The sequence below is a fragment of the Lepidochelys kempii genome, chromosome 3 (genome assembly GCF_965140285.1).
Source record: "Lepidochelys kempii isolate rLepKem1 chromosome 3, rLepKem1.hap1, whole genome shotgun sequence".
NCBI classification, from domain to species: domain Eukaryota; kingdom Metazoa; phylum Chordata; order Testudines; family Cheloniidae; genus Lepidochelys; species Lepidochelys kempii.
The window spans coordinates 174,774,919-174,795,666 of NC_136382.1; the positions used below are offsets into that span (position 1 = coordinate 174,774,919).

Here is a 20,748-nt window from a genome sequence, read left to right on the forward strand (position 1 = left end):
AAATGCACAAGAAAATATACTGTACTACAGGGAACAATCTACTAGTGGCATTGGGACGTGGACTTAGATAACATACTGTACACTTCTTTGTTTATTTATTTAGACTCATACAAATTATAAAACAAGCACCCATCCAATTCTCTGGAACTCTTGAGAACTCTGTTATACTTTATGACAATAGATATTAAGGTAAACAATTTACTCCAGGGGTAACTGGTCTACTGTACAGTTATGTATTTATCTGTAGTGTCTAGAAGGGTAGTCAGGATTCCTTGCTAATGCTTATTGGTGATATGTAATAATAATGCCACTAAATTACTACGTGCTAATAGATAGTTGCAAGAGTTGGACAAATTATTCATGCTGCATAATGTATTTGATTACTTTAACCCTTTGTCCTGTACCCAAATTATCCATGAACTGAGTTAGGTATGCTCTAGAATTTAACATATGAATGATAACGATTTCAGGTGTTATAATATCAACAATTAGTAGTTCTAATAATCTATTTTAGAATTTTGCACTGCTGCCCATCACCATAGTATCTGAGCACATTCTTCATTAATTAGATTGGCAATAGCAAAGCCTGTAGTGGACTTCAGGAAGTCTCTGGCTCTTTTTCTTTTTCACATTACAGAAAGCTCTGCTTGAGGTAGGGTTTTGGGTTTGGAGGTAAGTGGAGAACAGTTGTTGCAAATGTTATTCTAGTTATGGTGGAAAAGCTTTATCAAAGAGGAAGATTTGTATTGTTTTCTAAAGATTGACAGACTCTGGATTGCTCTAATTTCCTGTGGAAATTTGTTTTATAGGCAGAGTCTCCTGATGGAGATGGGTGAATCAGTTCATAAAAGAAAAATCTTATTACTATTATGTATTTATTTATTATTTATGGTAACATCTATGAACCCCATCATGTACCGGGGAATCACTGTGGTAGGTACTACACAAACACATAACAAAGAGGAAGCCCTCCTCCTCAAAGAGTTTACAGTCTAAGAAAAGAGGCAATAAGTTGACACAACAGAAGGACAATGGAAGCACACATGCTTACACACACCTGAATCTTTACTTGGGTTGGATAATACAAAATACTATATGTTAGTTATATATTTGTATTAGTGTGTAGGAATTGCAGTCAAGGATCAGGGCTTCATTGTGCTAGATTCTGTACAAATAAGTGTCAAAAAGACAGTCCTTCCCACAAAGAGCTTACAGTTTAAGTGCATATCTTTCTTCTAAGACTCTGTGTGTTTTACTCATGTGCGGAACAGTAGGAAAATGTCTGCAGATGAACAACTGAGGCAAACAGCTTATGTGACTTATTCAAGGGCACACAACATGTCAGTAGTGGAGCTGGGAATAAAACCCAGAACTCCTGATTCTATGCTTTAACTGCTAGGCCACACATCCCTCAGTCCACTCCCCACACGTCCCTTCCTCCATAACTTGTCTTTCGCCCCTAGACTGTCAACATGACAGTGCTTTTCTTTTCCCACAGTGGTTGTCAAATAATCAAACTTCCCAAACTCTCTTCTTCCCTATGACCATCTCATAGGCTTTATCTACCAGAGAATCTTTAGTGATAGGGTGACCATATTTCCCTATGCTGACTACGGGACAACTGGTAAAATTACTCAGATTCAAGTGAGTTCAACAGCAATCAGTCAGAACTATGCAGTACAAATATTCAAATTAACATCAAATTGATTGAGCCCCTGTTAAAAAGAAATACTGCATAGCTGGATTCTTTTTATTTACGTTCCTATCTTTAAGACTTTAGGGTCCAGACAGAGAGGGGTGACACACACACCCTTACCTCCCACATACTCACTGGGAGAAGCGACATACACACACTCCCATATACCTCTCTCACACGGGGGGTGACCGACTGACCTGCCCCTCCCTGCCCGGCGCTCTGCACCCTTCATGCCTGGCTGGGCCCCTGGGATGGACCCGCCTCTCCTGGTACCTGGCGCTGGGTCTTCCCGAGGCAACACGTGGACGGGTGGTATGCAGGGTCACATGCCCCCTCCCGCCCTGATTTCTGCCAGGGTTCACACCAGAATGTGGCCAGCAGCAGCCTTTTGGCACTGTGCGGGAGGGAAGGGATGGGAGCTGCTTCCAGCCACAGGGGAAGAGGAGGCGGGGAAGGGATAACCTGGGCCATGTCTTTGCAGAACTCATCTCTTCTCTCTGGCCCCCTCCCACCCCCCCACACCCCTCCCTGCAATCCCTGTGGCTGGAAGCAGCTTGTCTCTTCCTGCCTGTGCAGTGTCAAAAGGCAGCTAACACCTCCAGGCTGCTGCTGGCCACCTACATAACCCAGCCACCTCCTGTCTGCCCCATGTTACAGTGTGGGCAGGAAGGGGTTAAGCCCTAACAAAGCATTGCGCACCAGGGCCCAGGGAAGCTGACTGCAGGGGCTTCAGCGAACCCGGCCAGAGAAGTGGCTCAGCAGGGGAAGGTGTCTAGGGAATGGAGCAGCCCCGGCGCTCCCTGGGGGCTCCACCCAGAGCAGTGGGGAGGGGGGCGCGAAGAGGGTGCTAAACCCCTGACCAGGAGGCTGCTGTGGAACCTGCAGGTTTGGAGTGGGAACAGGCTGGAAATCACTTCCCAACAGTCCAGAACTTAGCGGCTTCCCCGTGCCTGCGCTGTTCGGGGCTTTGGCACACTCAGGGCTTGGCTTCTCCTGGCCAGTGCCGCAGGCCAGAGGGTCTTGGGTGTTCCCAGGGGCACCAGCCCAGCCAGAGGCAGTGGGAGAAGCAAGGAGCCTGCCAGCCAGGCTGTTGGTGAGCTCAGCGCTCTGACCAGAGGCTGGTTTTCCACACAGTGCTGGGAGTGGGACGTGCCCGCCGGGGGTGGGGTGGGGATTTGGAGGAGCAGTGCGGCCTGGGGGGAGGGCGAAGAGGCAAAGCAGGGAGAGGACAGTGAGAGGCAGAGCACATAAAGGGCCGATGGGTGGACAGCAGAGGTGACACATAACCAGCTGCTGCCTGGCACCTGTCTGCCCTTGCCAGCCACTGCAGTTCACAGCACTCAGCTGGTGCTGGCCTGAAGCTGGATGGGAACAGGGCCCTGCTGGCCGAGAGCCGACACGCAGCAGGGGCTGTGCTGATGGACCAGCAGGGGGAGCAGCTGCCCTGTGCGTTGCATCTTTGCACTGCCACTAGCCTTGTGCACCCACCCCCGACGTCGGCCATTGGACCTCCCCCCTCACCGCTGGTGGGCGGGCAGCTGGCGAGCAGGGATCCAGCCAGCAGCAGGACCTACCAGTACCGATGGAAGGAGACAGAAAATATGGGACAATTTGCCTGTTTTTAAGAAAAGTCAGGACACCCGCAGGAGGGCTTAAATATGGTACTGTCCCTTTAAAAACGGGACATCTCGTCACACTATTTATTGAAAATCTCACTGCAACCATGTTGCAGGGGCCTGACTGCTATCAGAGTCAAATCTTGCAGCCAGTGGGTTGCACAGTGCATCCTGAAGTGCCCAGCCTCAAGATATGTGGAATTCGGATGTATGGTGGCAACAACAGATGACTTCTAAACTGCTTGGCCTCTGTCAGGATCTTCAGATGCTTGGAAGGGTTTTTGGTGGAGATGTCTACTGGAGGATTAAAGATTGTGGATAGGGAGGGGCCCACACATGGGATTAGGTTAGGACTGGATTTCTGGGCATGCTGTAGGTATTAAACCAGTTGCTTTTTTGGAGCAGGGAAGGAATTTTCTTCTTCTCGCCAAACTGGAGATAGTGGTGTGACATTTTCACCTTCTTCACAGCATCCTGGAGGGTCAGTAGGCTATGTTAGTAATACTGTACTTCTCACAACTGCATATGATCCAGTGTGCAGTTAAATAAGTGGCCAGTTCCTAGATAAACCCAAGACTCGGAACAGGAATAGGCTGAAGATGGAACATCTCTTAGGGATTCTGCATGGGGAGGGGGTGGGCCTGAATGTCTGGTACAGGAAGGAGCCCTCTTTGCCCTCATCCTGTGTATGAGGGAAGGGTGATGGTAAGTTTCAGTGACGGTGCTTGAACCTCAATTGGTCATTTGGGGCTAAGTAAAGTCTCTACCCCTTAAGGAAGGCAGATCCACTCTAGTCAGTCCTTGCTAGATGTTTTACCCAGTAGTATTGATTTAATAAAGTTTTAAAAGACTTTCTTATATTTTGTCTTTCTTGCTGCTGCTGTGTCCTGGTCAAAATATCTAAAGAACCAAAAAAGAGACAGACCTACAAGCCATATGCAGGAAGAAAAAAAATATATAGGGGGGAAGGAAAAAAATAGCACAAGCAATTTCTGCAACTATAGGATGATGTATCGTGCTGGTCTTCTCTTGGACCATGCAAGCTATGTCTTTAGTATACTTTCAGTTTGCATAGTCCTTTGGTATTTTGTCAGGCTGGAGAGGCAGAGTAGCTGCAGGCAGCCGATATAAGAAAGCTGATGCCTTTCTTTGAAGGAATTTAAGATAAAGTGTGGCTGACAGTTTTTTGTATAAAGTTATGTTTCTATGGTATTCACATCTGTTTTCAATAAACATGAACTAAAATTAACTCATAGGACTAGACAGTTCTTCGTCACAGGATACAAAATTGCCTTCTGTGCTTTGTATCATTGGTATAATGCTTTACACCTTGCTGAGTTCATAAGCCTGAAGAGGATAGTGTGTCTGTTCTCAAATGGAGAGAGCAGTCCTGACAAGGATGTTATAATGCTGCTGTATTTCTATTTTTTGTTTTTGTTTTTAAAGAAGAATAGGAAATGTTTTGTTTTGGAATAAATCATGCTCTTGGCAAGTCCGTAAAGTACAGCAGAGAGGTCTTTCTATTTCTTTATCTCTCCTACCCCCAATGTGGCACTGAGTTTACCAAGTGAGAAGTTAGAATTTAGAGAGGGCTGTTATTCCTGCTCTTTTTGGTGGATTTCCATCCTTTTTAGCTGTCATACACTGGACATTGCCTCTTCTTGGCTTCCATTAGTAACCATATTCCCATCTTCTCTGTGTATCATGGTGCTGCGCTGATAGATGGTCAACGGATTAGTTTTCCCTGTTTTCAACATGCTGCTCCCCTTCAACAGTGCTCCCAACTAAACAAATCCAGAGACATGAGAAAAATGGGGCAGGCTTTAAATTTTGACAAAATACCATTAGGGACATACAGAAGAATCTTACACGAGGAATAGAGAGGTGTTTTAACCTTTGGATATGTCCTTAGTGTGATCATTACTCAAATACTGTGTCCAGTTCTGATGTATACTCTTTAAAAAGGATTATTGAAAAACTCGAAAGGGTTCAGAAAAGAGACACAAGAATGATTCAAGGTCTAGAAACATCTTACAGTGAGAGACTTAAGGATCTTCAATTTATTCAGCTACTCAAACAGAAGGTTAAGAGATAACTTGATCAGGATCCATAAGTATCTGCATAAGGAGAAGATTTCTAATAGAAGCAGAAGAAAATATGGAAATTGAAGTTAGACAAATTCAAATGTTAAATAAGGTACAGATTTTTATCAGTAAAAGTAATTAACTTTTGGAAGAATTTATCAAGGGCTGTGGTGGATTCTCAAACACTTGAAGTCTTTAAATCAAAACTGGATATATTTCTAAAAGATATGCCCTAGTTTACTCAGAAGCTCTGTGCTTCTTGCAGGAATTACTAAGTGAAATTCTATGGCATGTGGTAAGCAGGAAGTCAGACAAGATGGTCTGGAAGAAAGGAAAGGAAAGGAAAGGAAAGGAAGGAAAGCAGCAGAATACGGACCCTGCACTTCAAAAAAGCAGACTTTGACTCTCTTAGGGGACTGATTGGCAGGATCCCCTGGGAGAATAACATGAAGGGGAAAGTAGTCTAGGAGAGCTGGCTGTATTTTAAAGAATCCTTATTGAGGTTGCAGGAACAAAGTATCCCGATGTGTAGAAAGAATAGTAAATATGGCAGGCGACCAGCTTGGCTTAACAGTGAAATCCTTGCTGATCTTAAACACAAAAAAGAAGCTTACAAAAAGTGGAAGATTGGACAAATGACCAGGGAGGAAATATAAAAATATTGCTCAGGCATGCAGGAGTGAAATCAGGAAGGCCGAATCACACTTGGAGTTGCAGCTAGCAAGGGATGTTAAGAGTAACAAGAATGATTTCTTCAGGTATGTTAGCAACAAGAAGAAGGTCAAAGAAAGTGTGGGCCCCTTACTGAATGGTGGAGGAAACCTAGTGACAGAGGATGTGGAAAAAAGCAAATGTACTCAATGTTTTTTTTGCCTCTGTCTTCACGAACAAGGACAGCTCCCAGACTACTGCACTGGGCAGCACAGCATGGGGAGGAGGTGACCAGCCCTCTGTGGAGAAAGAAGTGGTTCAGGACTATTTAGAAAAGCTGGATGAGCACAAGTCCATGGGGCTGGATGCGCTGCATCCGAGTGTGCTAAAGGAGTTGGTGGATGTGATTGCAGAGCCATTGGCCATTATCTTTGAAAACTCATGGCGAAACGGGGAGGTCCTGGATGACTGAAAAAAGGCTAATGTAGTGCCCATCTTTAAGAAAGGGAAGGAGGATCCGGGGAACTACAGGCCAGTCAGCCTCACCTCAGTCCCTGGAAAAATCATGGAGCAGATCCTCAAGGAAACAATTTTGAAGCACTTAGAGGAGAGGAAAGTGATCAGGAACAGTCAGCATGGATTCACCAAGGGCAAGTCACGCCTGACTAACCTAATTGCCTTCTATGAGGAGATAACTGGCTCTGTGGATGAGGGGAAAGCAGTGGACGTGTTATTCCTTGACTTTAGCAAAGCTTTTGATATGGTCTCCCACTTGCCAGCAAGTTAAAGAAGGATGAATGGACTATAAGGTGGATATAAAATCATCGGCTAGATCATCGGGCTCAACAAGTAGTGATAAATAAGTAGTGATAAGTAGTGTGTAGTAGGCAGCCGGTATCAAGTGGAGTGCCCCAAGGGTCGGTCCTGGGGTAGGTTTTGTTCAATATCTTCATTTCGGATCTGGAAGATGGCGTGGACTGCACCCTCAGCAAGTTTTCAGGTGACACTAAACTGGGAGGAGTGGTAAATATGCTGGAAGGTAGGGATAGGATACAGAGGGACCTAGACAAATTAGAGTATTGGGCCAAAAGAAATCTGATGAGGTTCAACAAGGACAAGTGCAGAGTCCTGCACTTAGGATGGAAGAATCCCATGCACGGCTACAGACTAGGGACCGAGTGGCTAGGCAGCCGTTCTGCAGAAAAGGACCTAGGGGTTACAGTGGACGAGAAGCTGGATATGAGCCAACAGTGTGCCCTTGTTGCCAAGAAGGCTAACGGCATTTTGAGCTGTATAAATAGGAGCATTGCCAGCAGATCGAGGAACGTGATCATTCCCCTCTATTTGGCATTGGTGAGGCCCCATCTGCAGTACTCTGTCCAGTTTTGGGCCTCACACTACAAGAAGGATGTGGAAAAATTGGCAGAAGTCCAGCAGAGGGTAACAAAAATGATTAGGGGGCTGGAGCGCATGATTTATGAGGAGAGGCTGAGGGAACTGGGATTATTTAGTCTGCAGAAGAGAAGAATGAGGGGGGATTTGATAGCTGCTTTGAACTACCTGAAAGGGAGTTCCAAAGAGGATGGATCTAGACTGTTCTCAGTGGTACCAGATGACAGAACTAGGAGTAATGGTCTCAAGTTGCAGTAGGGGAGGTTTAGGTTGGATCTTAGGAAAAACTTTTTCAGTAGAAAGGTGGTGAAGCACTGGAATGGGTTACCTAGGGAGGTGGTTGAATCTGCTTCCTTAGAGATTTTTAAGGTCAGGCTTGACAAAGCCCTGGCTGGGATGATTTAGTTGGGGATTGGTCTTGCTTTGAGCAGGGGATTGGACTAGATGACCTCCTGAGGTCCCTTCCAACCCTGATATTCTCTGATTCTATGATGATCACTGTGGTCCCTTCTACTCTTAAAATCTAGGAAACTTCTCACCCACATATGCCTCTCTTGCCATCGCCTCCTCCCCTCTCATTCCTTATGGGCCTACCTCTGCTTACTCTTCCCTTCATATCTTTTCTGCTCTCAGTTTTTTATCTTTCATTCTTCCCCTTGTTCATGGAATACCTCCTATTTCCCATCTGGCAAATGCCTGCCTTCCTTCCTTTCCTTCAATTTTCTCCTCTAAATCCATTTATGTGAACTCTTTATACACTGATCTCATCAGTAACACTGTGCCTGTGCCATCCTGTGTTTTGAAATGTATTTTATTATATAATACTGGTTTGAATTAGAATTTAAGAATGTAAGCACCATCCATCCTGTGCACTGCATGAAGCAGGGGTCCTGTGGAAATAGTGAACATGTAAGTAAAGACTGTATCATAATACATATGCACAGGGGGAACAAATTAAGGTTGCATAGGCAACCTTCATTCTGACATTTCCTAATTCCTTATTGCTTGACTTTGCAACTCCATTGTCATTGTTTTAACAAAAGGGTTCTGTTTGTAATATTTATAGACATATATACATTGTTCTTTTATTTTTTTTAAAATGAAATGCACATCAAGTGTGGAACATTTGTGCATGCAAAATGGAGAATTGTATCTTAGAAATGGGATATTTATATTCCAAATGGCCTCTTACTTAAACAGATGTGCATTTTGATATGCAGCTGATGTGTGCACAAATTTAGTCAGCCAGTTTGGAAAATTTGGTGCTAAAAATTGTAGCAATGGCTTAATTTAACTGTATCTCTCCTCTCCATCTGAACTTTATTAGAATATGTTGTACAGGTAGTCTCAGCACCAGCCAGCCCCTCCTAAAAGTTCTGATGTTTTTCATTGTTTCTTTATAGTTAATCTATTGCCAGAATGCCTACAGTCACAGCAGGTTACATCAAAACAAAGACAAAAGTGCACACTGGAACAATGCTGTCTCATTAATTTTTTTGGGGGGGGGAAGAAGGGGGGTAATGTTGAGAATTAATTATTTTCTCAGGCACAGTACTCATCATTGATGAAGTTCATCCCATGTGGAGAACAAGTACAAGACCTAAGCACTTTTTAATTCCCAAAATAGGACCCAAGTGGGATTTCAGTGACCATTGGCCTTGTGCTGGTCCTCTGCAGAAGACTGAATATCACCCAATATCCCCAGACAAAATAATTTGCCAGTATCATTTTGAAAATATAGTCCTAAGATTTTTACTCAGAACCACAGGCATGAAGGAGGCAAGCAATTGTGTCCTCCGGTTTTAAAATAACAACTTTTATCAAGGGAAGCCCAAATTGCTGTCCAGCCTCTTGGCTTATTTATGCAGAACTGAGGAGTATGGACTGAACACTGAGGGGAAACAAGCTGGCCTTCCTGCATGATAATGTGTTAATGACTAGGAACATGCTTGTTTGCACTCACACATGCAGTCACCCACACTGCCTTACACAATCTTTTATACATACTTGCACACACAAAAGCTAATAGTTTTCATAAACTAAAACCTAAATTCACTTACTAAAAAAAGTGGGGAGAGAGGAACCCCAAATGTTGTTGCTCAGATGCCATGTGAAACAAGATTTTGTTTTTTATTTTAAGCAAGTCAACCACATCATTTGCATCTCTTGCACCATTGTTGTTCCCGTCTGATTTTATGCTCTCACTTTCTCTGTGTGTGACTACTACAGCACTAACTTTGTGTCTACTAGAACCTGCATCAGCCTTTGCCAGAACCGCTCAGGGGAAATTGGAGGCATACATAACTTTTGTGATGAATCTACTTATCTTGTTCTGTCAGTGAAAATTATCTATGTGGACACATTAAGAAGACAACCACTGAGTCACAGAAATGAGATAATGCAAACACACCCAAAATAACAGAATCTGCTAAAACATATCTTAATCTGTAGCTTATTTTCCAAGAAATGACAACTATGTGGAGAAGATGGATCTTTGTCTACTATACCTGTCCTTGCAGCATTTGCCATCTTTGATTTGCCTCTTTGAAATGGAAGGAAACATTTTCATGGGCTTTGGTGGTGCTTAAAGAAAGGATGCCCTTCTAGTCCTTGTTCTCTCATTTGTCCTTTTCCTGATGTTTTTATCACAGTTCTACTTACTTGACACAAATCACATTCTCTGGATTAGCTATCAATTCAAAAGAGAAAAGAGAAATAAAATATGGAAATGGTTTGATTCTTTTAATTTTTGTGTGTGAATCTATTGCTTTTGAGTGGTGGTGGATTGACAGCAAAGGAGCTTGAAACAGCAGCGTGCATTTCCTCATACTGTTTTACTATGCTTCATTCCTGATCTGGAAAAGCCATATTTGTGGGTGAGAGGATAGTTCATTCTACATGGCTCATTCAGTCCTTGTCGTCTTTGCTGGGACTGCCATTAAGGTTGCTAATTACAGTAATGGGTTTGGATGTGGCTACTTTTGCTCTGGGAACTGGTCAAGCTCATTTGATATAGACCATATCATCTACTATCAGCTTGGTCTGGATATGAACCAAACCACCCACAGCCTTCCAAACCCCCCGCTCTCCCCCCACTTTTTTAAAAAAGAGAAAAATGGTTAAAATGTTTTTTGTTATATAGTGACCTAAACAAAAACAAAACAAAACAGAAAAATCCACCCCCCTTTTTAAAATGGGGTTCAGATGTGTTTTCACCAAAGCTTGCTTAATTTATTTTAATTGCGGGAACCTAAACCTGAATTTTTTAAGTGGTGCCTATTTATAGTCACCTGACTTAGTTACATTAGAAAGGATTTCCCTTATACTGCCTTGAGCTGCAAAGGTTTTATTTTTAGTGAAAAAGTCTATTTGGATATGGCTTACTCAAAAAGAACCTCATGGAAAACATACTTTCCTAATCTTACAAAATATTCAGCTCTTGCCATCTTGAAGTTTCCCCTCACAAGGTCTATAGAGCTTTTTGTAGCTTTCAAAGCTTTGATTTTACTGGAATAACAAACAAAGTGTAAGCCAACATTTTAAAGTTTCAGAAACTCTCCTGGGAACTCCTTCCTCCTGTGCTCTCTTCTCATCCAAGATGGCTACTTTGAAGAGGGTAGAGAGAGACTATGGCTGTCAGATATTTGAAAGAACAGTATCACCGAGGGTAATGTGTAGAAATGAAGCCAAACTATTCCTCTGGATGTAATTCCAAACTTTTGGGTGCCCAAATATAGATCCAAATATTGTGGCTTGGGACTGTCTCCAATAATTGGTGACTAAAAGCCATTCCTTTGTTCTTTTTACACACTAAAATATAGCATTTCATAGCTGTAAATTTGCACAAAAAGATTATTTATACTGAGCACATTTTAAAATTTCAAAAATGTTCAGAGGACTTCCATCTTCTTAAGAGTGCAGTCAAGATGGCTGACTCACAGCTTTAAAAGCTTCTTTATAGCACAGTATTTAACATGGTAGTACTTTTAAGATAAGGACACTTCTAAAAAAAGTTCATTTAGTCTGGTATATTCCAATCTCACGGTGCTGCCCCTTTGTACTTTCTATGACGGTTTCTTAGTCACTTGTATCCCTTAAGTGCAGAAACAATGGCTCCTTCCTTTAGCCTGCCTCCAATTCCCTCAGCTCTGGCACAGAGGTGAAGAATCATTGATAAAGATGTTCCCTTGCTCATTAGAAGGTTAGTGCCTGAGATGAACTTGGAAATCTTGAGCCTGTGAGTATCTCACTTAATCACGCCAACGGGAACTTCTCCAGCTAATTATTTGTTCAGCACCAGGGTTTCTGAGCTGTCATTTAACCATGCAAATGCCTGTTTGTGCTTGCAGTAGGGGTGGATGTGCAAATTTTGCAGGTGCCAAACTTAGATAATTTGTCCCTAAAATTCTTCTGACTCTTTAGGGCTAGATCAGATGTTTGCATTCTGTGTGCTCAACAGGCAGTAAATGTGGGAGAGCCATTCTCAGGGGAAGGCATCTGTGCCTTCAGTACAGTTCATATAAGGCACAAAGTGTGAGGGTTAAAAAAATTTCCAAACCCTTATTTGGTCTGATCTGATCACTCTTTGTGTGGCAATTAGAACTAAACATGGCCTTTAAGACTCAGCATTCATCTATGAATTTCCAGTTCTGTTTCAGGAGTCTCAAAATTAAAGTGAGAGCTAAAAAACCCACAAAACTTACCTTTACCTTATTTTTCGCCATTCTAACCTAAGTTTCCACGGAAACAGGGTTGAAAAAGCCGCTGGTAGCCAGCAGGCATCCAGCAACTGGGAGTGAGAACTCTCTTTTGTCACTTTTCACTACTGGCTGTCTGCTGAGTACTCAAAGTGCCAGTTTGCAAAGCCACCTAGGTTTGTAAAATCTGTACGACGTTCAATTTGAGGGGGAAATAATAAATTAACCAACTCTTCCCCCCTCCCTCCCCTTGGTTTGGCACAATAAGTTCCAGGAGGGTAAATTGGCTAATGAGTTCTGATCTGTTCAGTTACGCTGATACCAACATAGGCAGAAGCTTTGCCAGCCAATCAGATTTCTCCTTTCGTAATTTCCATTTTATAAAGTTGTATATCTCATTGTCATTTGTGTGTGTGTGTGTGTGCGCGTGTGAATGCTTATGTTGTAGTACTGTAATTCTTTGTATTGTAGGTAGGGTGACCAAATGTCCCATTTTGTGGCCCAGACAGTCCCTTTTTTAAGCCCTGTCCCGGCCATCCTTTGACTTTTTGGGGGCAAAAGTGGGGCTTTTGTCCCATTTGCTCCTACAACACAAATGCCCACGTCTGTGAAAAAAAAATGGGGTGTGGTGCACAGGAGCATGCGGGGGGCAAGCAGTGATGTCAGCCCCGCGTGGCCCCAAACCCACAGGGGGAGAAGGGACTCAGGCCAGCCCCACACGGTGTCCCTTTTCCCCTTTAGGAAATATGGTCACCCTAATGGAAGGGATATTTGTGTGTGCTTAGGCTGTAGTACTATAATTCTTTGTTTTGCAGGCTCCCATTTTTTGCATTACATAGGCCATGTACCCCCCTTTTCTTATATATACAGGGGACTGGTTTTCAGTGAACATATTATCACTGATTCAGGCCTGCTGAGAGCAATTCCAGGCCCCAGGGCAGAACAGTCCGTGGGCCCCCCAGGCATGCACAAGCCGAGCCTGAGCGGACGCGGTCTGCCTGACATTTGCGCAGTGCTATGCTTGTGCTGGCTGGTGCCCAGCAAGCTGCTGGCTGTGCTGCTGGGCGCGCTTTTCCAGCACGGCCAGGGCTTCCACGTGCCCACCCAGTAGGGTTGCCAACTCTCTAATTGTGCAAACTGAAAGACCCTTGCCCTGCCCCTTCTCTGAGCACCTGCCCCCTCCTCACTCCATGTCCTCCCCTCCATTGCTCGCTCTCCCCCACCCTCACTCACTTTCACCAGGCTGGGGTAGGGGGTTGGGGTGTGGGAGGGTGTGTGGGGTGCAGGCTCTGGGAGGGAGTTTGGGTGTAGGAGGGGTCGGGCTCTGGGAGAGAGTTTGGGTGTGGGAGGGGGTTCTGGCTCTGGCAGGGAGTTTGGGTGCGGGGTTTGGGGTCTAGGCTGGAGCAGGGGCTTGGGATGCAGGAGGGGGGTCAGGGAGTTAGCGCTTACCTCGGGCGACTCCCGAAAGTGCCCGGTACACCCCTCTGGCAGTGGCTCCTAGGTGGGGCACCGCCCCCGCAGCTCCCATTGGCCGCAGTTCCTGGCCAATGGGAACTGTGGAGTCAGCACTCAGGGTGGGGACAACATGTGGAGACCCCCTCCCCAGGGGCCACAGGCCCAGGGATGTGCCGGCCACTTCCAGGAACGGCGCGGAGTGAGGGCAGGCTTAGCCCCGCTGGGCTGCCATCAGGAGAAGGGGGCCCCCGGGCTCTTTTAAATTGCCATGGCTCTTTTAAATTGCCCCCTCCCCCCCCCCCCCCGGTCAGTGGGCCTGTGACTGATTCTCATTTAAATATCAGGAGTAGTGTGTGAATGGAAATGGCTTTTGACCAGAAGTAGAATAGAGCTGCTAGAAAACTGAGGAGTCTGTTTGGTCAAGACCCATAAAAAACAGATAAGTATGTACAAATGGACATAATCAGAACAGACCCTGGTTGCCTCCTTCAGCCCCCACCCCAGGTGTTTTCCCCATAAATGTTTATCTCCTTTCTTTCATGAATAACCAGAAAATGAAAAAAAGGGGAACAGAGTCTGTATAAAAAGAGAGAGAGCTTTGAATCTTTGCATAGGGTAATGTTATTATAAATGTTTCACAAATTCCAATGCTAATTACAGATTTTAATTGGGAGCAAAGTGCGGAAATTCTTCATGACAGCCACACAATACAGCCGCCTTCATAAACAAAACAGAACTTTGAACATATGTGCATTTTTGGCTATTATTAAATGTCTTAGAATTAAATAACTTATCACCTATGAGAGAATAGGTGTTGACAGAGTCAGTACTGGTGTGTTTTTAAGCTTGCCTAAGGCAACATAGCTGGCATTGAAGTTAAGCTTGGCATTCTTTCTCCCCCTCCTTTCTCCCTCAAGCCCAGGAGAATGCTCACTTCATCAATGAGACTTGTCTGCCAGACACAACAGAGATCCTTGAATTCACTACATTTATTTTGCGATTTTGTATTGCAGTCAGATCAACAATGCTTTGATTTAACTACATGATACACAGGTGTTAAGGGCCAAAACATACAGAACAATTCCAGTGGCTCTGGTTCAGAATATACTATTTTTTGGTGATCCAGTGATGAGAAGCTGTATAGACTGTCTTTATGTTTGAATAAAGATATAGTTCTTCAGCTTCAAGATTTCAGAACTAAAAAAGATGTATAATATTCAAGCATGTTTCAGTATTTTTGTATCTTCCTTTTAAAATGATGTGTATATACTTTAAAAAACAATTTTATATACCACATAACAATAATGTTAATGCTTTAAAAAAATCCAAAGATGAAAAATGTAAGTCTAATTTTTTTAATCTTTTTTTTCCTCTAGCGTTTTACGATGGGATAATGAGACAGATGTCTCTCAACTGGAAGGACATTTTGACATTGTTATGTGTGCTGACTGGTAAGTACATAAAAATCATAAAACTCATCTTAGAAAAAATAGCTTTGCTGGAGTAATTGTACTGCGTTGCTTGCTGATGGCTAAGCAAAGTCAACAAATGAAGCACAAAGCCACCTTAACCTCAACAAATTAATATTCATCTCCATGTGACAGTTATAAGGTAGTCTTCTATCACACAGTAACTTCTACCACATTATTTCCCAAAGATTGATTTTGAGAAGCATTTCCATTTTCTGGAATTGCCTCTGTTTCATGCTTGACGTATCAGTAAATGGACGACTTAGGCAAATTGCAAATAATTATGGCTCAGTGAGGAACAGTCTGGAGAAAAGGGAGTTTATCAACACAAACAGCTCAATTAGCTTACTTCTTAGGAAAGATCTGACTATTGATATAAGGGGATGAATATTTTGCTCCTCAGAAAATCTTTGCAGAGGAAAAAGATTTTCAAAATCTTTTTGCATCACATTCTGTTTCTTAAATCAATTCAACAACAGTATTGATAAGCATACACTGAAAATGATGGTCACATTATTACACAGGTAAATATTGTTAATAATAAGAGAATGCTTAGTACAAATTAGAGCACAATACTTAATTTGTGACTGAATGGTTTCATGTTAAATTCTAATATAGATTCTATTTAAATATATCAATAGATTTGGCTGTGGACACAGACCAATTTTTTATATTGACGGTGCAGATTCATCCTGTCCTCTGAGTGACTGCATGCCCACTTTCAAAACAGTGCATTCTTAATTATAAATGAAGAAAGCTAGAAAATGTAGGTGCAAGTTTCAGTTAAAAAGGGGGAAGATAATTTTAAAAGAAATCCTTCCTTACATAATTCATATTTGTTTTTGATTCTTTAGATTGCCGTAACAGAATAAAAATGTTTCTATTCTGAGGCATGTAATTATTGTAAGAGTCCAAATTCTGAACATAATGACTTCACAGCATAGTTGAATTCCGCAGATTTCTGACTCTTACTAAGAAATAATTAAAAGGAAAAGGGGTGGAGGGGTGGAAGAAACTGTTTATTGTCTTTCTAAACAATGCACTTTTAAATTGGCTTCTCAGAAACATTTTCACTATGTTTGGTGGTGGGGCATTGCTTTTGTTTTTTTTAAAGAAAATTGTTGGGGGGGTTTTCAGAAAAAATATTGATTTTCTTTAATAAGGGGTAAAGAGTATTTATTCATCTTTCGTCCTTTATGGCTACCTATTTCTTGGCTTGTACTGAATGCAACAGTGCTTCCTTTCCCTTAGCATTTAATTTCATAAAAGTTCTTTGTTCCCAAAAAGGACAGAGATGGGTTTCTAACTAATCGCTGATAATGTGCCTCAGAGATGCATCATCTGATTAAAATAAGGAGCTAAACAACACCATATGATTTCAGCAAGTAATTTAGTAAATGCCTTCCTCACCAAATATTAGACTGGATACTCCAGGTTTCATTGCACAGATGAAGTTAATGCTGGGCAGGATTAGATCAGATTAAGTATGAAAGTCAGATCAGAGTGCTGGTGGACATGAGCAGGAGGGCAGTAGTCTTCTCGGAGGCTTAGACAAGGCTCGCATATGGATGTTCTCCAGATTATGTGGGTGAAGCAAGGTCTTGCCAAGAGATTTAGAGTTAAATTTGTTCTTCACACAAATATCAAAACAACCTGGCTGTGCCATCTCTTGTATTCTTGATACTCACACCATGTCATCCTATTTGTACTGGGGAGAATAGCAGAGGGAGCCAGACTTAAGTCATTTTTTCATTAATATTCTTGCCTAATACTCCACCCAGCCTGTTTGGAAATAGTGTACTTTCATTAGGAAACAAAGGATCATACATGACAGATAAAATCCTAATGCATGTTCAATCTCTGGGTTTTGTACATTCATTTTGAAGCATTTAAGATACAGGTAAGTGAATAAATATTTATAGATTTTTAATAAATAGCTACATGAGGGTTCATTTAAAACACAGATTTTTTATACACAAATTACCTTTATATTTAGTGCTCCTAGTGCCAAAATGCAAATATACACCCATTCTTTAATAAGCATGAAATCACTGTAACATTTCTCACTTTTTAAAAATCATTGATTCAATAACAGAAACTAATAATTTACCCAATATGTTACCAGAGTTAGTTAAAAAAATGTAGAATACATTTATCAAAATATCATCTTTTTATTTTCATGTTTTTCTCTCCCAAAGTAAAGAATCACCTCAGAATTGCTGGAGTTATTTTATTTTTCTGAGTTTTGGGGCTGCCATTCCAGAGGAAAAGAAATCACTTTCCATAGAGTTCTTCAGGTGACACCTAAAGTATGCAGTGATAAAAATAGATAGAATAGATTGCATTTAGACCTATCACATAGGTCACTGTCAGTCGATAAAATCTGGGATTAGAATAGAGAAATATAAAGTAAAAATCTGAGTTCAAATATTAGGTACATGGATAAAATCTATGTCTGGTTCTCTGAATAGCTAACCAGTGGTACTGCTTGATCCCATTTACATGAAAACAAGCTCTATTCATTCCAAACCCACACTGAGGTTCAAGTAAAAATATACATGATTACAACAAGCAGCAATTTGTTTATATTCTTAAATCATTCATATATTCATATATTTACATTCAAACATTCATAAACCTTCTGTGCAGGGGTGGAAAATAAGTTATTTCCCTGAACAGACAGCCTATTAGTTCACAGCTACATTTAGTAGCCCAACTTGATTATAAAATAAATAAGAGGCAAACTGTGAAAGCAAGTTAGTTAACCATTCAGGGTTTTGACAATAAAAATAGTTTCATGGTTCAGCAGTTCCAAATAATTTGCAAAATGTCACCTTTGAGATAAAAATAAGGGGAAAAATATTGGAGGGGCCATATCTGTGATAAAGATGCTCTTGAAAAAACATCAGTATACTGGAGTATTTTACTCTTGCGTCCCTAATCTCAGGCTCTTGTGGGGGAGAAGGGGACTTCTCAGCCCACAGGACTTTCAGTGGCACATGTCGTGGGGTGCAATAAATGCAGGCACAGGAATTGTAAAAGTGAGATTGAATAGAATAGAGGAGAGAGAAAGAGATGGGTCCACCCTGTACAGGCCACAAAGAAGACTCTTCTTAGGTTCTTGAGTGCCCCAGATTTCTGGACTTACTGAAAATACAGGATATATTATTTTCCTGATTAAGAAAAAATGAATGTGATGTTATTTTTTTTAATTAAATGTCAAAGAGAAACTTGGGGAGGGTGAGGTTGACGTCGGGGTAAAGGGAAAAATTGTTGGCCTTTCAATTTTCTGTTGTAAACAGCTATGATTGGACTATAGGTTCAGACTAAGCATATCGGTAGTCCCATCAAAATCAGTGAGACTATTCCTGTGTCTAGGCACATGCATAAGTATTTGCATGATGGAAGCCTAGGGGCCCAAATCCACATTCCTTTCACTGCCAAATTTCCCCCTGAAGTCACTGAGGGTTGTGATTCACTGGGAATGCAGGATTGAGCTCCAGTTACTGATTGACTTCATGACATTGGCGTGTACTATACTGTATTTAATATAAGAATTCCTTTCTACCGGAATGCAGTAAGATCTCTGTCCTTGAGTTTAGAGTAACGTGTCATTGTTCATTTTAAGATTACCTTTGTACATGCATTTCAATTGCAGTGAAATCTGATGGTGTGGAAATAAGAATTTTTTTACCTAATGAATGTTTTTCAGAGTATGACAGCTCTACAGTTGAAGCGGCGCAAAAAGATAAATGACTCTGTACATTAGGTGCTGCAAATGATTGCAAGTCATGTCTGAAGTACCATTTGTAAACTATCCCATTGTACTTAGCTTTTGCTGCATATGCTAAAGGAAAAGAGAGTTGACCTGATAGCCTATAAAATATAAACATATGCCCACTGTTCAGAGGCACTAGTAATACTAAGACCCAAAAAGATGGGATAAACCGTATCAGCCTTAACCTAGCTGAGAATTCTTTACTGTTTTTCTTTGTTGTAGCTTACCATTACTTCCACACAGTTTTTGTGTAAGCATTTTTTCTTGTTTTAATGGTAGGTTTTCATAAAAGGAAAACATTCAGAAAAAAAGAGTTGTTTTAAAAAAAGAAAAAGAAAAGATGGAGCTGACAAAGGTGGCCTATAATTCCATATAGATGTAATATAATAACCACACTGGCTAAGAGCCAGTAACCCTACTCCAGCTTCTTTACTGCTTGGACCAAACACTTCTGTCCTGACCTGTAAAATGCTTGTGTTCCTATCCTGGGTCTCTGCTATCAGAGACTTCCTATTACAGAAATCTGAGGCATTTTGTTTTGTGGACAAAAATTCATTAGGAGCTTGGTTAAGAAGACTATCAAACCACTGATGAGCTAAGCCAAATTTGAAGTGCAGTTTCCAGAAATGAAAGACAAGTGCAATAGACCAGCATATCACTTAATTCAGGGGTTCTCTGAATTTTTTTGGTGGCAGAATGTGCCACACTGACACTTTTTCCTAAAATTATTTATTTTTCCTAAAGTTAATAAAGTAATATGCACATATATACATCCAAATCATTGTAATTTATTTATGTAAGGTTTTGGGGTTTTTTTTGCAGACTCAATAATAAAAATAATGCACAGTTATTTCTACTCTTTACTGGATCTAACAGAATAGAAACACAAATAAGGTGCTTTGCACAGTTCTTGTCTTTTGTTTCTTTTGCTTTTTTTGGTAAAAGCGGTTGTCTGTACAATAATTCTGAAGTAAATTTAAAAATGCTTTGACATAATAGAAGTCCAAACAATAATGAAAACCGTATCTGGGTGGCTTGGGTCTGGGGAGGGGAGGCATGGCTGTGGCTGGGCCCGAGCTTCTCCGGGCAGGTGATGGGGCTCGGGGCTTTGGATGGACTGGAGCTTCTCTGGCTGAGGGGGCCAGGCACTCTGGGCTTTGTCCAGCCTGGGGCTCCTCTGGGCAGGTGTGGAAGGGACGGGGGGGTCTCGGGACTTCAGCCAGCCTGGGGTTTCTCCGGCCAAAGGGGGGGGCACTCAGGGCAGTGGGCTTGTGGCTCCAGTCACATGGGGGGGACAGAAGATCTCGGGGCTCTGGCTGCTGGGGGTGGGGAGTGGGGGCAGAAGGGGTGGAGTCAGGGGCTAGCCTCCCCAAAGGGGGGCTCCACCCACTGCCCATGCGTCCGCCACTCACCCCCTCACCCCTTCTCCTGCTGCTCACCTCTGGATCCCTCCTCAGTCCCCCACGCACCGCTTGCCTCCTCTTACCCCCCACCTGCTGCTCGCCTCCTCACTCCCCTGCCACAGACACCCTCCTGCCCACCAGCAGAAGCCCCAGTCACTGGGTGGCTCACTGCTCATGTCCTCACTCCCCTGCTCGCAGCCAGACCCCCACCCACCTTGTCATCCTGCTGCTGGCTCGCCACTCACCTTCCTTACTCCCCCGCCACTTACCCCACCGCTTGCCTCCTCCTCCCCCCACCTCCTCACTCCACCCCTGCTTGCCTCCTCACTCCACCCCTGCTCACCTCCTCACTCCCTCGCTTGCAACCAGACCCTTCCCACCCTCCTCTGCTGCTGGCTCACCGCTCGCCTCCTTACTCCCTTGCCACTCACCCTGCCACTTGCCTCCTCCTTCCCCCGCCTCCTCACTCCACCCCTGCTTGCCTCCTGCCACCTCACTCCATCCCTG

General features: G+C 42.8%; 1 protein-coding gene across 1 annotated transcript in view; it reads left to right on the forward strand.

The window, feature by feature from the left end:
* Positions 1-20,748, forward strand: part of CAMKMT (calmodulin-lysine N-methyltransferase) — a 342,431-nt gene that overhangs the window by 302,581 nt on the left and 19,102 nt on the right. The window contains exon 8 of the mRNA XM_073339105.1: positions 14,968-15,042. Within this exon, the coding sequence (XP_073195206.1) occupies positions 14,968-15,042 (75 nt within the window). The remainder of the gene's footprint in view (positions 1-14,967; positions 15,043-20,748) is intronic.